At 41.9% G+C, this 22,280-nt stretch overlaps 2 protein-coding genes across 4 annotated transcripts in view; one reads left to right on the top strand and one right to left on the bottom strand.

Moving 5' to 3' along the window:
* Nucleotides 1–4,267: 4,267 nt before the first annotated feature.
* Nucleotides 4,268–7,111, top strand: NRSN1 (neurensin 1). Its single transcript, XM_026843392.1, has 2 exons — nucleotides 4,268–4,464; nucleotides 5,541–7,111. Exons 1-2 carry the CDS (start codon nucleotides 4,276–4,278, stop codon nucleotides 5,937–5,939), a joined length of 588 nt encoding a protein of 195 aa, XP_026699193.1. The 5' UTR covers nucleotides 4,268–4,275; the 3' UTR covers nucleotides 5,940–7,111.
* Nucleotides 7,112–17,215: 10,104 nt separating this feature from the next.
* DCDC2 (doublecortin domain containing 2) overlaps nucleotides 17,216–22,280 on the bottom strand; it is a 72,889-nt gene continuing 67,824 nt past the window's right edge. For all 3 annotated transcript variants that reach the window (XM_026843488.1, XM_026843489.1, XM_026843490.1), the window contains 2 exons: nucleotides 21,864–22,211; nucleotides 17,216–20,742 (listed from right to left, as the gene is read on the bottom strand). In XM_026843488.1, the coding sequence (XP_026699289.1) occupies nucleotides 20,635–20,742; nucleotides 21,864–22,211 (456 nt within the window). In that variant the 3' untranslated portion in view covers nucleotides 17,216–20,634. The remainder of the gene's footprint in view (nucleotides 20,743–21,863; nucleotides 22,212–22,280) is intronic.

Here is a 22,280-nt window from a genome sequence, read left to right as displayed (position 1 = left end):
CCCGAGCAGGGCCGGGGCGCAGGAGCCGCCCGGCAAGGAGCCGGGACCCGAGCGGGGCTTGGCACGGGCTCTGGCCCGCCAAGGTGCGCGGCAGGTCGCTGAGGCATCGCAATGGCCGTCTCGGAGGCAGCTGTCAAGGACAGGTTATTTCGTCCGGTGTCCGCTGCTCACAGGGGTCTCCCTTTCTATAGGTGAAGGCTGGGAACGCGGCCCTCTGCACAGAAGGGCCGAAGCGTGTCAATCCGGAGGGGGGAGAGGGGGGCTTCACCTGTGCCAACCCATCGGCGTTTGTGGCTTACGCTGGGTGGCCGTCTGGTCTCACGGAGCAATGGCACGTCGTACTTGCTATATCCTGCCTTTCCGATGCCGGTTACATTTTTTTAAATGCGTCTAACCTTACCAATAAGAAAGCAAAGTAGCTGGAAAATGTATTGGGTAATTTTTCTTGGAGCTTCCTCTTTTTTTTAATCTGCCTGTTCACCAATCCAGTCACATCTCCCCAGCTCAGTGGAGAATAGTAAAGCTCAAAGTAAACAGGACGGCTTTTGCCATGGAAAAAATGTTTCTAGGGGATGGATTGCTACTACGCAGTGGTGTGCTCTGAAGCTGTGATCATACATCCTACGTGTTCCCTGGCACCTCGGGTGTAGGCACTGAAAAACTTTTAATGATTAAACCACTTCCTGCGGCCTGGATGCGTGTTCTAAGCTCATGCGTAACACAGATCTGGGTAACAGTGACTTTTTTTAGCAAAAGTTTCCCAACATCCCAGCATTTAGTTTCTCAGCCACGAAGGTGAGACATGCAAATACACATCAACACTCAAGAGATCACAACTACTGCAGTATTTATTCATCCAGTGTAAATTGATGCTGCAACACGCATTTCCTTCTTATTTATGGAGGAGAACTCTCTTTTCTCCCACCATACTCTGTTTCAGTTCCTCTGCCCCATCTGTAAATAGCAAGAACAACATTATGTTTACATTGCAGCTGAGCAAAGAGACCATCTTAGGCCAAATGAGCAGGCTGCTTCCATGAGTCATATAGGGCTGGGAAGCCGGCTTTTCTCTAAGGCACAAGATATTCTGTGAAAGATAGGAGATTACTTATAAGTGGAAGAGGCTGAGTATAAAGAAAATGTTCGGTAAGACTAATATTATGCAGTGCTTGAAAAGAATTAATGATGCTGGCTTTTTTTTTGTTCTTCCATTTTAAAAGGTCATGCTACTTGATGGTATCACAACTCATTCTTTTGCTTTCTGTTCTACCTCCGAGCTCTTATTTATCATTTTGCTCATATGCCTGACTAAACCACCTATTAGCATTTTAGATTGCTGAAGAAAATAATCTATGTGTAAATATTGATTCCAGACTGTGTGGTTCTTACAGGCAATTCCTCATCAAGCTGTTAGAAACACTACACCCTCATTTATCTTGACCAAACCTACAGACAGTGCAGTGAATGCAAGGTAGCGTTTATATGGCTTTTTGTCACATTACATTGAATTTTCTTAAATTAATTGCAGTAACTACAGTTGCTGGTTCACACCCAGCAATGTTCTTCACCTGCTTTCTGAATTCTGGAGAAACCAAGAAGCTCTAAAATTGCCTCCTGGTGGCAGCTGGAGTAATGCCAGCAAGCTTTGACAGGCCACATTCCCTGGTCTTGTTGGATCTGGTCCTTCCCTGTGTTGACTTTATAGGGTCACTTACACCTGGGGAAAATAGCTCCCTTTCTGCTCATTATGTGGAGCTAAATAGGCTTATCTGAGTGTCTTTGAGTTGGCAAGGAGTGAAGCATTATTTATTTAAGGAAGCAGGGTTCATGTGAGAATAAAGATCTAAGTAAGGAGCTGAGAGGATGAGTCTCCACAGAGCTTTGGTTGGCCTCTTTACTGTCTTCTCTTTCTGATGTGGGAGGTGGAATGCTTGCTTACTCATAACCAAAAGACATAGTGATGGATATGGACATAAACTGTTCTTATGTATGAGGTAGAGGCTGTGTGACCCTATGTGTAAGAGCTGGGGCAGCTATGGTAAACCATGTCATTGCTTCATCCTCTCCTTTCACCCTGAGGTATTTTTATGAGGTGGGCAGAACTCTGGTTTTATGAGAGCACTTCTGTGCTTGTCCTGTGGAAGATGGCAGCTAGCTGTTGAGGAAATGGTGGCAGTGAGAACAGAGGACTTCTCTTCCTCCCTTTTCAAGTAGGGGATAAACAGCAGGAGAGACTCCCAAGGGAAACAAAAAGAGCTCATTTGCAAAAGAACAAGCGAACTCCAAAAGCAGAATAACTTTCAGTGCTTCCCCACAAGAGTTCAGATTATATGCTTATATCCCTGCCACTATCTTTTTTTTTTTTTTTGGTAAAGGCTCATAGCATTGTAAGAGAGCAAACAAACATTTTTTTCAATATATTAACTGTAGTGGGAAACATCAGTATTGGTGACATACAACTTCACAGGGGATGGCTGAGGTACCAGACTCTTCCTGCTCACTTGGTGAGCAGCTGCTCCTGCCCAGGAGTTTCCTGTTGTCTCAAGGTCTCCATCCACCCTGTCTGTTTCTCTACCTTGCCTGGGTAGGCCAACACCTTGAGCACACTCCGGAGGGCACTGATGCTGTACCATCAGCAGAGAGCAAGCCCATCACAGAGTCAGAGAGCACTTCTTTGATTTCCTAACACTTTTTGGTGGCTGAGCAGGAAAAGGGAAACCTGCAGGGGATTCACAGGCAGTTCTATGTTCAAAGAAGAGGCTCCTGCTAGAAGCTCTTCCTGGTGTTCTCCCTGCTGCTCTGCAAAGCTCGGCCATCAGCACTGTCCCCCCTGCCTTCTGGAGGAAGCTCTGGCCTTTGTGAGGGCCCCCAGCATCATGCAGACTGCCTCCTCCACTCAGTCATGATTTCTGTGAGAGCCTTAAAACCTCATCATTAGTTGCAAAAGAGATATTTGCAATTATAAGACGTTGAGATCATGAAATCCCAAACTAAATACATTAGATGTACAAAATAAAGAACAAGATTACTGGGTTTTATAAAGAGGAAAAAGCAAACCCCTCTTTATCCCTGAGCCAGGAATGCAACCAGATTGCAAAAAGCTGGAAGATCATTGTTATACCAGTGGTGACTTCAGACCCAGTCAAAAGCTTCATTCAGGCTGCTGCCATTCCCCATCGATAATTTCTGGCTTCTGCTTTATGTAAGCTAAACAGTATTTGTTCTTGCATGCTTAATGTATTTCATACCCACCAAGATCACCCATTCCTAAAGGGCTGTAGGGCTGCAAAGTTGGGAGTCCTAGCTGCCACGAGCATGTCAAACCCTCCTTCCCTCCACAATCAGATGAACTGCTTGAAGCTGATATAAATTGAGCTGTGACATTCAGATGCAAGTACTCATTAACAGTTCCCTTTGGACTAAGACTTTTTAAACTTCTTTAAAAGAGAAGTCAGTCATCTTAAGTAACATTGACCTGTTGCTCAAGTTTTTTAGGGGCTTGTATTACTTCAATGAATTCAGTAGCATTGCACCTGCACAAGCAAGTTCAGACCTGGGACCTGCATAGTTAAATATAAATTTTGTGTTATAAGAACTTCCATGAAGTGGAAAGAAGAGGGAATGTTTTTGGTAGTCTTCATAGCAGACAAAAATTCTGATTTTATTGAAGTCCGCAGGATCTTGGTGGTGTTGTGGTATTCCATCTTTTTCATTTTTGATTATCCATGTTTAAATACAGGATACCTAAAGTTTCAATCTGTCCAGGACTTACTTTGCCTCTGTTTCTCATGGCCATGAATGTTACATCAATACTTAGTCCTGCACTTCAAAAACCCTTACCCGGCAGTTTGGAAAGTTCCTAAGGTTGCGAATTCTAGGTAACTGATAGAAGCAGTCTGGATGACAGTCAACATGAGCCCCTGAGGGATGCTAGCTTGTTACCTGATATATTCTGCTTTTTTCAGTCTCCACAGAAACGCAGTGGCACAGTAGTGCAAAAGATGGGGAGTGGGCACTCTGTAGACAGAAGGAAGTGTTCCCTGCAGTACCTTTAGGCTGCACTGTGTCAAGACGCTGAGTGCCTTGGGTTTGCTTGAGCTGAGTAACCACATGCAGCTCTACCAGGTTCATTTCTTGGGGGGGAAAAAAATGAAGGAAAGGTCTCTCCTGGGTTGCTTTCTTCATGTCATCTGGTGAGTTTGTAGGCAGGTTTGTTTTCCTGCCACATCAATAACTATCTGCTCTGCATGAAACCTCTCATTGCAGGTAGGAAGGATGAGCTCCTATGCTGACATCTGCGGGTCCAAGCATGCGCAGGGCAGCACTGAGGGAGGGTACCAACGCTACGGAGTTCGGTCCTACCTGCATCAGTTTTATGAGGACTGCACAGCTTCAATTTGGGAGTATGAGGATGATTTTCAGATCCAGAGATCGCCTAGCAGGTGGAGCTCTGCATTCTGGAAGGTATTGCCCATTGCTGTTTGCTGGAGAGAGAAACCCATTTCAGAACTTGTCCATGTAACTGAGGGGTTTGGGTACGCATCCAGAAAGGTCTTCTGTTGCTCAGTTTTCCCCAAGATGAATGAATAACCATCTGTCAAAAAGCAGGGTGCTCTTACCAAGATACATTAGCTTCCAAGGGAGTTCTGGGGCCTTTGGATCCTCTAGTTTCTCTGTCACAAGGACCCATGTCACTGAAACATCAAAGTCTTGTCTGGGAAGCCCCACCCATAGCTTGAAAGTGTAGTTTACCTCTGCTTTGCACCCACCATAGTCCTGACAGATTATTGGGAATAGAACTGGTAGGTTAACAGCAGTAACTCTGGGACTGTGTGGACTGTGTGACCTAGGGATCAAGAAAACTGCAAGATCTCCATTAAGGTCAGGGAACTCAACAGAACTGGAGTACATAGAGGTTGAAAGGGGCCCGTGAGGCCATCTGATCCAACCCCTCTGCTCTGATAGTAGGGCTGTTCTGTGTGAACCGGTTTGCACTTACGCTTGAAATGTGCTAGAAATATTCTGTGATCTGTTCACAGCAATAGCAACTTCCTTCTAATCCCTGCAAATGAATGACACTTCAGTAAAAGCAAGTGGTGGATATGACACAGACTATCAGTAGGGACTGGACTCGGTGCTAACCACCACCTAAAGTTAAAAAAATAGTCAGCCACACAACACTGAGGTTAAGCTGTGATCCTCTCTGTGATAGGGCTTTGGAAGTAAAATGCTATTTAGATATAGATAGATAGATAGATAGATAGATAGATAGATAGATAGATAGATATAGATGCATATTCCATTGTTTCCAGAAATGTTAATACTGAATTATACGAGTTGTAAAAATACTATTTCTCCATATATTCTAGTTCTAGTAGGGCCACATAAGACTTAAAGGAAAAATATCAGCCTTCTCCTAGAAGAGAGAACTGTACCTGCAAGACACTGTGAAAGCTAAATACCTCCTAGGAGTACTTACCAACTGGAAGCTAGAAAGGCATATTAATTGGGGTTTTTTTGTTTCTCTCTTTGTTTTCTAGGTCGGACTCATCTCCGGGACGGCTTTTATGCTGATAGGTTTAACGGTTCTTGTAGTGGGTTTTCTTGTGCCACCGAAAATCGAAGCTCTTGGGAAAGATGATTTTGTTGTGGTGGATACCCGTGCCATTCAGTTTAATGGGTCCCTTGATATATGCAAGCTGGCAGGAGCGATCTTGTTTTGTGTTGGAGGGTCCACCGTGGCAGCGTGTCTGCTGATGTCTGCTTTTGCTAAAAGTTACTCCAGAGAAGAAAAGTACCTCCAGCAAAGATTTAAAGAGAGGATAGCTGATATAAAAGCCCATGCAAAGCCAGTCACAAAAGCGCCAGCACCAGGAGAATCAAAGATACCTGTCACTTTGTCCAAAGTTCAAAATGTCCAACCTTTATCTGAAACCTGACCCTTTCCTTAGGTTTTGTTTCTCACTTGTAGCTCACTTTAACTGGAAAATATCAGCTGTTGTTGGCATACGTGCTAGTCAATTACAACATCGAGTGCTCTGCTATACAAACACACAGCTGATGGGGAAGCTGCTCCAATACAAATTTAGGATTGTGAAAAGGGAAATGATGTGATTAGACCTGTGACCAATATATTCAGTGTATTCAAACATTTTAATCTGTGTTGAACCAATAAGTCCTTGCAACAACGATTAGGTGTTTAGCTTATCAGACTGCATCCCTGAAAAACATAGGGTGCATTTATGACAGCTGTACCAGGAACACTCTACATGCCACTATTTAAAGTTTAGAGGCGTTGGATTTTTGTTTAATTTTGTTCTTGTCTTTAAAATATTATTTAGTCTTCTCGCCTGGTTCTGCTGTCTGGGAAGCCAAGATTCTGCCCTTGTAATTTGCACTTGTCCTCCTGTCACATGCTACAGTCTGTATCAAAGTAATACTGCACAGGTAAAAACATACCTGACAGTGAGTGACCTTAATTTGATCCTGGCACACTTCACTTCCTAGCAATGTTACTTTCTGGGAAAGGCAAGTTATACTTGATCCTGAGTTACAGTTAACCTGTGCAAAACTGCCACTTTTGTCTTAGTCATTGTCATATTAACAAAAAATAAAGATCAGGAATTCGCATGGGAGGAAGGACATCATACTTCTGTATCTTTGGTTTGATAATGTTTCTTTCATTATATTGTATTATGTTTGAAGCTTACACAAAATGTTTTAGTTTTGGCTGGGTATGGATAACTAAAGGTGGTTTGACATGCCCAGGCCCCATATTCTGTCAGTACATTAATACCATGTTAGATGATCTTAACATACTTGCCTAAAGACATTTTGAAATGCTGTTTATATTTTTATAGAGGATAGAAAAAGTTATGCTTAAGCAGATACATTTGTGTAAATGCTTACCTGAAGACTTGTCCTTTCACGGAAGACCCTTAATTATTTTCCCACCCAGGGCAATTAGTTCACCGTCTTAATCTATGGATTTAAATTAAACTGTATAAAGAAAGATGTGACATTTGTACTCTCTGACAATATGTGCCACCTAATAGTTCTGTCTATTTTTTGAATGGATTGAATAAAATTCTAGGCGTGAGCCAACCACAGATTTTGAGAGAAGTCTCCTTCTAGTCAACCAGGTTTCTCTGTAAATGTAGTATTTCTGTTTGAAAGGAGGAATCAGCAGTTGAAATTCAGTGGTCTCTTAATGCCATCTGTGTTTTCAGCTTTCATAGGTAAGGAAGTCAAAAAGATTCCAGCACACTAACGACAGGTACATGGTTACAGCTGTGCACTTTCCCTTGCTGATAAAACATTTTGTGGTCTGTGGCTCAGTTCATACTTCCACAGTTTAAATAAACCAGAACATACGTGTTTGGAAGTTTCAGCTGAATCTGCAATGTTTATCACAGCTGACAACAGCATCAGAAGTAAAATTTCCTTCTGCAAAGAAAGTGCCTATCTTAGCAATATGATTGCAGTGTCCAAACATTAGTGCTGGAAAGATGGACAATCAAAAGCTTATCATGTGCATGTGATTGCAGAGAATGAAACAAAGTAGGTTTTGGTGCATCTGACAATTCATTGGCATATGTATATTAGAAATGCAAAAGCACATTGCACCCAGTGCTTAAAAATAAGATTGTAATCTTGGGGGAGAAGCAGATGAAGGAGCGCTAAAGAGGAAAAGATGAGAAGGCTGGTAAGGTGATGAGCTCTGTATCATTTATAAAGCAAGCCAGGAAGAACTGGGGTGATGGGTAGCAGTTACACACAAGGCACATGGCAGGACTGGGACGTGCAGACAGGCTGTCACCGCTGCTGTTTGTTCATTAGTCCAGGTAGAGGGTCCTCAGCGCTTTCTTTTCAGGTTAGGAGGAATTTTGTTTCCTGCCACTGGCTTTCACTGCTGTCAAGCTATCAGTGTGTGGGCAGCAGAAAGTCAACCTGTCCTGACCTTTTCAATTTAGAGTTTTTAATTAAAAATTGTGCATGGAGGAAATGTGACATTTCAAGTTTTACAGTGAAGTTCACTGAAGGAAATAAAAGTGAGGGCTCCTGTAGCTCTTACCGAGTCCCTTCTCTCCACCTGCCTTTCATTAACACTGTACTGGAAGCTTGACTGAAATTCCATCTGGAAAAGAAAGCACAGGTTGGGCTTGTTTACCCAAAGTAGCTCCATGGGTATAAAGTTCTCCTTAAAACACACCCCACATGTAGATACACACATGCAAGTGTTACTAAATTTTTGTCCAGAGGACAACTGACCCAACAGGCCAGTGAATAGTGGTGATCCAAGCACCAGGCACTTGGTCGCATCATGCATTGCTCCTGCAGAACTGAACATGCTTTGACAGTAGGAGAGAGGGTGAGTCATGCTTGTCATTACCCGGGTGTCAGGGAAAGAAAAAAAAAAAAAACAAAAACCCTCGAGGATAGTACTGAAGCTTGCTGGGATAGGAAATGCGTTTGGGATTTAGCAGCAGCAGCGCAGCTGGTAACGCTGTCACGGCTGAGGTTGCCACACACATTTCATCTCATTAAACCCTTGTTTCACTTGCTTAGAGCTTTTCCAGAACTGAGACCTCCAGAGACTGCAATCCTTCACAGCAGAGAATCAATGCCACACAGAGCTTTTGTAGAAATACTGAGCAGAAAATTACTCTGTTACTATTAAGAAGCCACATACTGGAAAGGTTAAGACATGTTAGAAACATTTTTGAGATGCATTTCCTTGTAATGTTTAAAACCTTCATCCTTTGGTGCAGGAACTGAAGCATCAGCAAAAGAACAGCAGAGATGTGCTTTTTGCTGTTCTCATGGAAAATGCCTGTGATATGGTCTCCAACTGGGGACCAATGAGGGGCAGCCAAGCTCCCTGGGAACTTTCCAGTGAGGCTGAGGGCAATCTGTCCCTGCACATATCATTTTCCTACCATATATCCTTTCCCCATCCCTACCAAACTGCAGCACATGCCTGCTCCAGGACTGCCTGGGACTTCCCCTTCTGGCACTGGCTCCCATCATGTCTCCAAAGGGCACGTTAATGGAAACCCTAGTGCAAATAAAATATGGCTTAAGCAGCCAAGCTCTTCTTTTTCCAACCCTCTGACCTCCCCACTTAAGCAGCTTATTTCAGTTTCTTCATGCTCACCTTATTTCTTTCCCCTCTTCTAGCCTCATTTGGCATAAAATTACAGTGCAACCCTTCTTAGCCCAACACCATTTTCTCTGCAATTGTGGTGAAAGAAATCACATTTTTCAGTCTGACTGGTAGTCACTGACATCGTTTTGGTTAATACATGTTCTCCTGAAGGTTAGGTCTACTTCCCCTACCACACTGAGCAGAAAAGGCTTCTCATTAGCATTTGTTCTATCCTCCCCCCTTCAGGCTGTCTTGACCCTTTTATTTTCCATTTGTTCCCAGTGCACAGTGAATCACAGGCAAAGGCAGAGACGCAGAAACGTCCTCTCCTCCCGAGCTGCCTGTAAGCAGATTTAATTCCCAGTTTCTGCTACAGCCTCAGCCTGCCATTTCCAAGTATGAAATTTTTTAATCATGCACAAGTGCAAGCAAACAGCTCTTTGCAAAAGCAGTGGCGGCAGCAGCAGGAGAGTGGGGAAGCTGCAGCGTCCTGACCAGCAGCCAGCAGAGAGAGAGGTTTGGCAGGGGGAGAGCAGCAACACAACCTGCACGCCGGGGAGGCTGTTCGGCCCCCAAGGACATGAAATCCAAGGGAGACGGCAAAAGACTGCAAGAACCTTAGTTAGATGCACTTTGCCAGAAGCTTTCTATCAAAGGGCTAATAACAGAACAACAATTTTGGTAAAATAAAGGAATTAGCACTTCAGCTCATTCAGCACTGACTGGGCCTCCTGCCATTACACAGCAGGCTGCCCTCTCAGCTCACTGCATGTCAGAGGTGGTGAGACAATAAGATGCTCTCTGAGCAGGTTTTGGAGGCACAGCCTGCCCCCCTCCCTCCTCATCCTACCACTTCCACAGCTGAGAGAAGCAGCATCTCTAATCATTATCCTGCACCAGCCATTTGGGGTAAATGCCCACGTACCACTGACAGAAATGATATTTATTTGAGTTTTGCCAGGTCAGCCCCATGGCACAGTTTGTCCCCAGGGAACATCACTGCAAATGGGGAGACCCACATAGTCTCCTCCTATTTCCTATATTTAGAGACCATGCATGCTCCTTCTGGAGCCTTCTGATCTCTGGGGAAAAAGTCCATCCATACCCTTATTTTTCTTCAGCTCTTTTCTGGATGCATGGCAGACCACACACTCTGATTTTCCTGCATCACTTCGCTTTATATGCATTAAGCAGGGCAAAGCTCAGGTTTGCTGTCAGATCATTTACAGAGGGATTGGCAGGAAAATAATCTCTGCATATTAACAGTAGGTCGGGCACATACTTCTAACAGCCCTGCAGACAGAAGAGACAGCATCAAGTAACTTCTCTTATTGTCTTATCTAATCATATTCAGCTGTTTTTGAAGGCCCACTTTTTCCAGAATTTACCATTCATGGGCTTTTGCAAATAAAGATGGGAGATCATTTTTAAACACTGCTGATAAGCTAGTCAATTTAACAATGTACTAGATACACTGCTCCAGCAATTTCAGCCTCAAGACTCAGCTTCAGGCTGTTGCCCAGCTAAAGGCACAGACCAGTCTGAGGGTAGGAGAATGCATTTTTCAGCGCATAAGAGGCCTTTCTGGAATGTCATTATTTCCCTGTGTCTGCTCACCTAACGACTTCAGCATCTCGTGCCCTTTCTCTCCCTGCCTCCTCCAGAAACCTCAAGCGCTGACATTTCCTTCCATGCCTATTTTTGAGACCGCGGCAGGGGCGAGACGAGAGGGACCCCTGCCGCAGGCACATCTTGGAGGGGGTGCAAAGCATGCCTGCCTGAAACGGTGGCATGGGGGAGGCAAGTCTGCAGCACATGCAGGACGGGAATGAAGAGGGAGAGTGGCAGTGGGAAGGAACCCCCAGGGGAGAGCTGGTGAAATGCAGCATTTCAAGCATCACTATTGGTCATTTGTCAATGAATATCGGAAGAGACAGTGAATGTGAAAAGTACAGGAAAAACTCGCTGCATGTCTAAAACCTGTGACCAGAACAACATAAATACAATGGCTAAAACCTTCACAGAAGTAGACATTCTAAAAAGTCAAAACAACTTTTAACAGGAATATTCTGTCCACCACAGATGGCTAGACAGCACAAGGAGCTTATTGTTGGACAAGTGCATTGACCCCAGTGTGAGGACACTTTTGTCTTTAATACACTATGATAAAAAAATCTCTTCTGATAGCTCTTGCTCAGACTGAGTTCATCTCTCACCTGACCCCTTGCAAGGCATTTCCCCCAAAACTGGAGCAAGTTTGTGCCAAAACAAAACCCCTCACTTCAAAGACTGCCAATATCTCCAAGGAGTGTGTATCAGAGAGTCCCCAGTATCCATCATATACAGGCTGGCTGGGGCTCTGGCTCACTGCTTTGTAAGGCCACAACCAAGTGGGCTCATCGGCATGTCCCCTTGCAAAGCAGAGGTGTCTAAACTGGCCCAGAGCAAGGCACACCATCAATGCAAAGCAGAGCAGAGGCTGTCACGGAGACCCAGGATAGCCACAGGAGACAGTGCCAGCTACTTTTAGCTCTATCCTGTAGCTCAGCTCTGAGGGCAGGGACAGCTCCAGCATTTTTCCAAAACCACTGTAGGAGACACGTGGACTTCCACTTGCCCTGAGAGACAAGGTCTCACATTTCCCTGGGGTAAGACTTCACCACCTCTTAGAGTACTATGACACAGGCTGTGCTAGGAGCTTGGTTGCTTGGGCTGAACACCCATTAAAGAGTGTACCCCTGTGTAGCTCAAAAATCACAAAACTGAACTGGAACTAGCTCATGCTGACCTCCAGGCCATCATGTAACTGTGGAAACCAATAGGGTGAGATAGTTGATTTAAATGTGTCTTGTGGTTAACCTTCTGTCTACATAAGTTGCCATGACATCTTTGCCCTGACACAGAGAATTCTCTGGGTCCCTTGCCCTACCACCATCCTCCTGCAGTGGGGACTGCCCTCTGAGGAGTGTCCCAGCATTGCCTGCTGAGCCAAACTGCTCTTTCTCCAGACACTATGCACACTTCACCTAAGGTGTGACAGGAAAGCATCCTCCAGATCATACAGAAATTCACCTGTCCGAACCAATAGCATAAACCGAAGGCCCCAGCTCAAAAGTAGCTTCAGAGCTGATTGCCAAATCATTGTCTCTCTGAAGATACATTCACAGCATCTATGCTGAGAAGGCTCTGGCCCCTAGCTGTCTGGTACTCTGCCAAGTCTATTCATACGGGTTGTCTGCAAGCAACCCAGCAGGCAGTTCCCAAACCACTCTCCAAGAGCAATGTAGACCAGGCCACTGAGTCTTCACCTTCAAAACACCCAGCTGTGGATCACACAGATGTAGAAGCAGCCCAAAGCATACACCAAAGTATCTCTAGACCTGCTTTGAAAGGAGGCTGCTGGTAGTGTCTCTTGCACATGTCACACCTGTGTTCAGGCACACACACAGAGCAAAGAGCAGAAACCAGAGGTGTCAAAGACTACAATCTGCATCCCACATGTAAGGGAATTAATACAGCACAGGCTCAATGCTTGTAAGTAGGGGTGAACAGTAATGGGGGCAGAGGTGCTGGGAGCTCCACATGCCAGGAAAATGATCCATGGGTGGATAGGGCGGAATACCCACGGATGCACATGCTGCTGAGCGCCCGACACACACATCACTCCTTTCAGTACAGGAGCCCTGATGAGGAAGCGTTATGTGCAGTCCTTTTCACTTGCTGGTGGAAACAACAGGCTTCCCGAGAAGCAGGTGTTTGTCTGAAAGCAGCAGCAAACACTGCTAGGTCAGTCAGCACCCACGATCCCCTTCCCTCACACACCAGCCAGGTACCTGCCCACCCACAGCAGCCAAGCTTGGGGGCCCTTTGCAGCACCACGGCTCTCCCTGCCACAGGGCTGCAGCAGCACATCTGAGCGTGGATGCATGGTAGTAAGGAAAAAAAGCCTGACACCAGTATTAAGACCTTGAGGTGAACTACCCACCCCTCCCAAAAAGCCCCCACACCTTTTATGCAAAAAACCCTCTGCTTCAGTTTGCCCACAGAAACTCACACTTGAGAAGGGTCTGCCAGGGAAAGGCATAAGGGTACTGAACTGGGCATCTGAAGCGCAGTGGCAGCATGGCTGCTCATCTCTGATACCACCACTTTATCACTGAGGCAGAGGAGTTTAAATCAGTCAAATCTCCAGTCAAATCAGAAGTCCCTCCTAACTAAGACAAGCAGAAAAATCTACCTATTACTGAGGTCTGAAGACATTTTCTTCCCTCAAGAGCAGGAGAATCCACTCACCCATGTAAGCGCAAAGGGATGGTACCCACCCCATAAGTATTCACTAATAAAATAGACCTTCCCTCCTACCACATTGGTTTTGTGATCTCCTAACGCCCAGCTCCTTGTTTCTACAACATTCAACTGGTTCTTCCACAAAACTGCTTCAGCTGAAGGCTGGGATACTTATGCCCCCAAGGGCTGGTTGTTCCCAGCCTCTCAAGCAGGAGTCCCAGAGACTCCCACCAGTTTATCTCCTCGCAAGCAACTGCAGTTCTTGGGCTGCAGCTGTGACACACAAGTGAGTCTGAGCCTCACTCACACAACTCACCTGCACTAGGAAGGTAAGTGAAAGTGGGGGTAAAGGACACAGCCAGCACAGCTCCACAAGAGGTACAGCTATGGCAGGGTTGAAGCCTACAGAGAGAATGAAGGAGGCTGCTTCTCTCCCAGAAGGGAAGGCAGAAAAGCAGGGCAGACTGCAGCCAGCGCTACCATCCACACTGCCAGAGCCAAATCTGACCCCACACCCCTGATCCACACTGCCAGAGTCTCCACATCACAGGTTTCACCAGAGAAGCAGCTGGATTGGTCACCAGCATACAGCAGGCATATTCACAGTGTGGGCACGTCTTGCTTGGCTACAGGGGAAACGGAGGTCGGGAGTGGTTTTCTTAATGACTAATTTCTTTAAGAATGATGTGTTTTTAAAGAAAAAAAAATAATCTTTGCTTAAAAATAATGTAAGCTTAGGTTTTTTTCCAGCATTTTGTCAGGATCTATCCTACCAGATGATGCGTTGGGTCTGGAATATGTACTTCCAGTATTGATTTTTCATTCTGCAGAGCTGTACGGTTTTTGAAGAAAAAAAACTCAAATATTTTCACATTTGAAAGCTGAAAATCCAAACTGTTTTGTTTGTTTGTTTGTTTCTGATATGGATAGGATGAGAAAGAAAAGAGAAGGAATGGCCCTAAAGGGTAAGATTTGAAAGCAATGCAGTGAGCCTTCAGAAATGTAGTTTCCCTTAGACTCTTCTTATAAAACCTTTTGTTCAACATGTCAATGCAGTCTCCCACTATGGGGAAAAGGTGATTTTCCTCTGAATGGTGAGACCTGAGGTGTTACAGACTTAGGGGCAAAAGCCGCTCTCATTGTCGGTTTACAATGCAAGCATCAATTTGATCTGTAACAGCCACGTTGACGCTGCCTCCCTTCCTGCAGGCAGCTTGCCAGAGGATGCTCCTCATACCACCACAGCCTCTGCAGCCTTGACACCCAAAGGCCGATCCACTGACTGAAAAAGATTTTGGGCTGCTAGTGCTAGGGCCCTCCTCTGTGTTTTGGCACCTTCCCCTTTATTTGAGCTGCTACCATCCAATTATCTCCCATTCCATGCCTAACTTTTTCCCACAGGGGGGGCTCGCACTTCAGTGTTCCTCTAGGAACAGGATGAAGGAGAAGAAACCCCACAAGTGCCACAGTGAAGAAAAGCACACAACTCTGTAGATACATGCCTTTTGTTAACAAAAGCATCCTACCATTTCAGAGCACAGGTTTTGATTTACATACCAGCTTTGCAAGCTATGCTTTATTTCATGCTTGTTTAAAAAAAAAAAAAAAAAGTGCCCAACTTTGGGGCAAGGGCAGCTGCACAGTAATTCTTACTGTTCCTTTTCTTCCTCTTAGAACAGATGGGAGGAAATAAGACCATGTTGAAGAGGGAATTACATTTTGGACACAGCCCACCATTCATCCACCATCACTGGAAGTTGTTACAGGGTCAACAGTTCTTTGGTATTATGTTATTTATGCTTCAAGATTCCATGCTGTTACTGCCTTTTGCAAGCTCCTGCCAAAGTTTCTCCTTCCTGTGAAAGTCAGCTCCTTCAAAGTAGGAGAGGTAGGGGAAGGATTTTTAAGTGGATTCCAAGTGGGCATTATCCGTCCACATCATCCAATTTTAGCCCAATTCTTAAGTTGCCTCTTCCATTAAGGGTGATTTGGGCAGGATCTCAGATATTTTGTATCATCCTCTGGAGGGCAATTTATCTCCAGTCACAACCTGGAGAGCCTAGAGAACCATAGCCAGTATAACCACCAAGGCCAGATGTGTTAAGTGTGAAGATCTGGATGGTGCTTTTTTGCACATCTGAAAGCCTGGAACAGGGCAGGGCCACTCTCCTGGAAATCACCAGTGTTGCAGCTGTAATTGGGTGTTCAGGAGAGGAATTTAGCCTTGGACACAACTTTTTCATTTTTTATTTGGAGTATGGAAAAGTAACTGCCTTTAAAAAGATTCTACAGAGGGACCTTGGATTAGGAGCTTGACTTCATCTGCTGCACATGCATATCAGTGCCAGCACAAAGGCTGGGGTCCAGAATATGAGAGTGAGCATACAGGTAAACAATTCTTACTGAAGAGAGACCTGACATTGGTTTTTACATTGAAATGCATGGACACTAATCAGAGAGTTCATAGGATAAATAGTATGCATAAAACTCGTGATTCTGGAAATTTGTTAATCATAATCCTGAATCTACATGTTCTTGATATACAGAACTGTGAATCAATTTATAGAGAATTAATTCATTCTAGTTTAAACTAAAGAGATTCTGAAACAGGTTTAGGATTAGAGAGTAGAAGCTCTCAACTAAAAAACCCCTGTATTTTGAATTAAATTTTAGTCCCACTGAGGGCAAGGGAAAAGTATAACTGAATTAGGGTTTCATTTAAAAACCAGCAAATATTAGAGCTAAGTATCATAGGTGACTGCAAGAAAAATATGAATATTTAAAGGCATTCCTAGTAACTGCATAGGTTGTTGGAAGTCTGCCTACTGTTTCAAAATACCTTTTGTTTAAATCAGATCCCTGTGCTGTAGCTAGTACCAAAGACCTTTGAAAGTTTTGGTATCATGTGTTGTAGTAAAGACTTGTATTTTCTTTCTCGAATTTTCCAAATCCTGCCCACTTCCTTATGACCCACATAGCTCTCAGTTGGTTTTAGGCTGCTATTTCCATTTTACTTCAGGGCCTCAAGCATTCTGAGCTTGGCTCAGCAAAGCACCCAAGTGTACACATAACCTAAAAACATGTCATCCTTTTTATGAGGTTTGTTACTACTAGACTTAGCTATGTTTTCTTGTATAATTATAGCAAATTTCAGCTACAACCAATAGTATATTTTCCCATCACTAACTATATCACAAGATTAATTATTATATATGCACATTATGTGTGCAGTATGTGTGAACACAGGGCAAATGCGTTCAGTTACAGTGTTCATACGTGCATCTGTGAGCTAATGCATACAAATATGCACATGCACAATAACCTAAAGTTGGCAGACAGCTCCACTGTCTATTGCTATGGCTAAAGTATTTCTTTTGATTAAAACTTAGATTGAAGGCTATCAGCCACCCAAAACAATACATCCTTGAGCTGCATTCCATTAAATCATTCTGACTGCTACTACTTAATAAATAGACTCTTCCTCAAGATACTTATTTTTGCACTTACATTTATTATCTAGTGGTTATTTTAAGATACCTTTGGGATAATCAATCAAAATACCCAAGCAACAATCCTTTTCCCATATTTTCAAGTAATCAGAATACTTACTCTTTTTTTCTTCTGCATGCAGGTTTATTTCACTTTACCTTAGATGAGACTGGGCGGAGATTATATTTTCCTTATTTTCACCATTTTCTTTCTGGAAACTAACTTTATTTTGGCTCTGATATGTCAAAGTACCAAAGCATTAGATAAAATTTAACAAAAAATGCAGTACTATAGGATTTAAGCATATGCTTTAATATTTCACTGAAATTAGGAATTTCAGCAAGGAGACATCTAAAAGTTTGGTAACTTTCTCAAGTATTGCCAGTGAACAGATAAAACTCATGTTATTCTGAATATCAGGTGAACAGTATATACATACTGATAATACAGTCCTAACCTGAACGATGACATTAAAAACACATGGCCAGTTTAACTTTGCTGTTATTCTTAGATTTATAACTATGTAACAGCTAAATTGTCAGCAAATTTTCTTTCACAGCTATAATAATGGAACTACCAAATCTGATTTTTTTTTTAATTTCTAGTTATGAGAGAATCCTATCAGCTGTAAAATCACCAGTTTGATAAAGCCAGTCACACAAAGATAGACTTAACATCAAACAGGCCTTCATGTGAGACAAAACACAGGAATATATGTATGCTAATTCTCTTTAATATCAAATTATTTTTAAAAATAAAACCAAGAAAACAAGTCTTTAAAACCCCCTCAAAACTGTTGCATATAAGCTTAATATGATAACATTAAATAAGTTTACCAAAATAATGTATTTCTTATGTAAAACTGGGTTAAGCCACCACACACAACAAATCCAGATGGAAAAAGTATTAGCAAGACCACCTGTATGCTTCTTGTTTAATTTCTACGTTAACATCAGAACTATTTGTTACGCATAAACTGATTTCTCTATATAAAAGAACCCGATACAAAATTCATGTTGTCAGTGCTGTAAGGTGAATGATAAAATGATTACATCTCCATTTCCAAAAAGTCTGATTTGCTCTTCTGAAGAAATATCCCGTCTTTCTTATAAGAAAACATTTTAAAGGCTGAATAACACTTATAGGGATTTCATGCTCCCATGAAAGAAAATGATCACATTATATTTCCCTGGAATTTAGTTTAAGATTTTAAATTATGATTATTGACATCTGTAAGTCTTTTAAGCATGGAAGGCACTGAACATTTTGGGGTAAAGGGAGGAAATTACAGAAACTGTTGGCAGACAGAAGCTATAAATAGAAACCAAAGGAAGAAAGGTATCACCATACAAATCCCTCAGTTTCTTCTAAATATGGTTTCTAGGCACAACATTTTGAGGCAAATGTTCTCCAAATTATCTCCATCAGATTTTTTGGGGTGTCAATTTAAGTTTAAACTTTTGAAGACCAAGAACATCTCAGAGGTTGTTCAAGTCTTAATCTGCAAGTAGAGTCCTCTATTTGGTACACCATTAACTTCTAGCAATGAGCCCATTCATTGTAATGTCAATTCAAGATTACTGTCATTTGTCTCGATTCAGCAACACATTTAAGGCCATGCTTACTGGTAAGCATATGAGCTATTCAGCTCTTAAGAAAAGATGCAGCATTAGCCATTTTCCTTGGTCAGCTTTGCACAGCAGGTTCAGCCTGTAAATTCCCTGAGTAGACAGAGATGCCTTCTCTGACTGGTTAAGTATTGTTTGAGGGCTTTTAATGCTACTGCATGTATTATTCCAGTGCAGGATTAACTATAAAGTTACCTAAAGGATTTCTGTGTGCCAATTTTCCTCACTAGCACGTATAGTTATTTTATTCATTCTGGGTTTATTGTTTTGGTTTTGTGGGTTTTTTTGGTTTTTTTTTGGGGGGGGTGGGGGAGGATTGGAAAATTTTTACTTCTGCTTAACTTCAAATGTCTTCTTAAATCCCAGTGAAATCAAAATATTTGAGCATGGTCTTATTTGCCATATCAAATAGAAGAAGCATACATACTTGTTTAAGAGCTTGGCTACATTAGGAGCTTATTTTGAACTGATCACAAATATAGTATTTCCTTAGATCTTTGTCAGACAGTTCAGCAAAGGACACATGAATCATAGACAATTCAGAGATGCCACAGAGCAAAATGTTCTAACCCTGTTCATATGGTTTTTAACATTACAGTTTTTATCCTTACATTGCCAATGTAAGTAACTCAGAAATATGCTGAAGAATACGTATTTCTAGTCCATTGGAAAAATATATTTAATAGTTAGTAGTAAAAGTGTAGATGTTTGTATGAGTTTCAGTCATGACAAGTGGTTCTTCACATTCCTCAAACAGTGCTTCAAGTTCAATTTGTTCATAAATGTAATTTTTGTCTTAATGGCATGAAATCAACAAAAATGACATTTAGTTTCTCTTAGTAATAATTTACTAGCACTAACAATAGGGAACCTCGCTATTTCTTTTGTATAATTGATGAAAATATTCTCAGGACTGTATTTCTATGAACTACAAATTATTCCCATTACTAACAGAGAAACGATAAGAGCAATGGAATTGGTGTCATTAAGAGAACCAATACCATGGATCAATGCCTTATTTACTAAGGCAAATTAAGCCACAGCCTATCAGGAGCCAGCTTGCTCAAAAAGATGATGACACACTTCCAACCATTAAGGCTATGTAAAGGACTCATAAATGCAGCAATTTTTGCTTTTACAGAAGACTGGTGGGCTCATCCTAACTTGTTTCATATTAAAATGGCTCCACTGGCAGCAATGATTTCATAGCAATTTCAGTCTGAATCCAGGCCTATTGTTTTTTTATTAATAAATTAAATTTCACATGGACTGAATTACAAATCCACCCAAGCTCAACTTTTGCAACCAATCTGCTACATACTCTTCCTTTTTTTTTTTTTCCCCTATGGTAACATTTCACTCTTAGTGAATCGGAGTGGACAATCAGCAAAACATCTTGCTGTAAACGGGAACAAGCTGCAGTATTGTAGGCTGTCTATGTATATTCATAGTGCTAAATAATGCTATCTGCAAATTTTAAAACTAACAGTTCTAATTAATCCACTATTTAGTAACATTAGGACTGACAATTCATTATAGTACACCAGTTTTTGTGGGCATAAGTCCATTAAGTGAGGAACGTATTCTCATTATATCTTAATGTTATGTCTGGAAATCATATATATCATGTGGAATTTTAAAGGAAAAGATACATATGTTCTCATTAAAAGTCAAAAGTTGTTCCTCTTTTCTGAATAAATCCGTAATGAAGCTTTGACATTAAATTTGGTGTGAGGTTTTTTGTTTTTGGTTTTTTTTTTCCTTTTTCTGGAACAGTGTCATTCTATTACTGCTAACCATCTTATACAACAGGATAGTTAATTTATTTCTAATATTTCTATACAGTACTCTTGTATTTACCCCCTCAAATTCTATCGGAAAATCTCACCTTGTAAAAATAATTCTGTGTTCTTCTAGTAACTGTTAATGTTTGTTTTCTATATCAGTCCACACAGCATTATCACTTCAAGACTCAATATGTGGGTACTCAGCCTATCTTCCCATTATAAGTTATCAATCACAAAATATAACATGTTTAAAGTATTATAATCTTTCATTTTCTGCTCATTGTATTTTTTCTATCTATGCAACTGCAGCATAGTCATTGCTCTGGTCATTTTTTTCACTTTCTTGTGGGCTGGTGATTGTCACCCTTGGATTTGTGGATGTTTTTTCAAGATGAGAATCAACCTAGAGAAAAAGGACAAGTGCCATTAACTTCATAGAGTAACAAAGATTTAACTTCATTTCAATAAAGTGTTAGCACTTCATACTAAAATTTCCACAAGTTATTCTTAATGTGAAAAAATGTTTTCTGAGAGTGATCACTTTTTTATTTACCTTATATTCCTTCCAGAGGAGAAAGTACTCAAATTAGAGGCTCCCCCCCCAGTTCTGTCATCGAACATCCAGTTACCCACATGTCCAATTAAAGTGAATGCTCACTAACTTCCTCCACTTCCATAAATAACCAGCTTTTTGAAAAACAAACAAAAAGCCCTGATATATCAAGCACACGATAAATTCAGGGCCCAAGAAAATGTCACATTACTCAGCTGTCCTAATTGAAAAATGTTCCTGTGTGTCATACAGAAACAGAAGAAAGCCCAGTTGCAAGAAACCTCTGCGAGAAGCAGAGGAATAATTTGTTTTTCAGCAGCCTATAGGCAGGGAATATGCAGCAAGTTGTTCTGCTTCTGTTGTGCTCAAGAATCACACTCTTCCCAGATCTGGATTCTCCCCATCAAACAAAACACTTCATTTCCCACATTCTGTTCACTGGTCAGTTCATCTGCCAGTCAGGGTAGTCCACTTTATCCTTCTGGGCTGCATGCTTCCATCTAAGACAAGAGCATATTACTGTGTCTCCTACATTAACAGGATATTTGCTTTTAAACTGACTAAAGCCCCTTGCTTTGAGGATCTTGTTAATCTCCACTGGTTTTTCCAATTGCTAAGAAAAGGAGATGAAACTTCCACAAAGCAATGGCAAGAGCACTTTATGAATGATTATGCTTTTCTGGAAATTGCAAGATTACTTTTTTTCAAAATTCAGCATATTCAGGAAAGCAGGAGATGCAGATTCATCAAATAGTGAGAAACATCTGCTTTCTCGGTTGGAGGGCATATAATGTAATTACTGATATAACTAATCTAGACAGACGGAAAACAGCTTTTCCACAAACTGAAGTTCTCATAAATGCTGTCAGGACCTTATCAGAATTAGCTAGTTAGAGACTATTTGAGAAGCCTAAGGCTGAGATGAATGAGAAACAATAACTTAAGAACAAACTGAAAGAATAAACACTCACCTGGTTCTGACTGTCAGAATCCTCTTCTTTTTTTTCTTCTTCAGGATGAAGATCACCTTGGTAGTTCAAGTGTTCCACTCCCTCACCATTTTCTACATTTTTCTTGTCATTTAAATGGATAGGTTCCTCTTCCTCTGCTTGGTTAATATTCTCTGTTTCTTCTGTTTCATATAATTTCTTCTTGTTTTCTTCCACTTCTTTTTTTAACAGTTCATTTCTTTCTTTAACAGTTTCCCCACTTTCATCTCCATTCACTTCTGGATATTCTTCCTCTCCTTTATATGCCTCCTCCCCCCTGTCATTTTCCTCTTCTGCATTTTCTTCTTCGTCTACAGTTTCTGCTGGCCTCTGGTGAAGAGAAAAGCAGCAGCATTATGAGGCATTTTTAATCAGAATGCTCTGTGCTATTCTTAAACG

Source organism: Athene cunicularia (genome assembly GCF_003259725.1).
Source record: "Athene cunicularia isolate RWA chromosome 2 unlocalized genomic scaffold, athCun1 chr2_part1, whole genome shotgun sequence".
In the NCBI taxonomy this organism is placed as follows: Eukaryota; Metazoa; Chordata; class Aves; order Strigiformes; family Strigidae; genus Athene; species Athene cunicularia.
Note: the sequence above shows the minus strand (reverse complement) of the source record. Positions and strands in the feature narration are given on the sequence as shown.

Excerpts from the sequence above, each read along its gene's own strand:
- NRSN1 (XM_026843392.1), top strand. The coding sequence starts at position 4,276 with ATGAGCTCCTATGCTGACATCTGCGGGTCCAAGCATGCGCAGGGCAGC. Across the intron at positions 4,465-5,540 it reads GGAGCTCTGCATTCTGGAAG|GTCGGACTCATCTCCGGGAC; the intron begins GTATTGCCCATT and ends TTTGTTTTCTAG.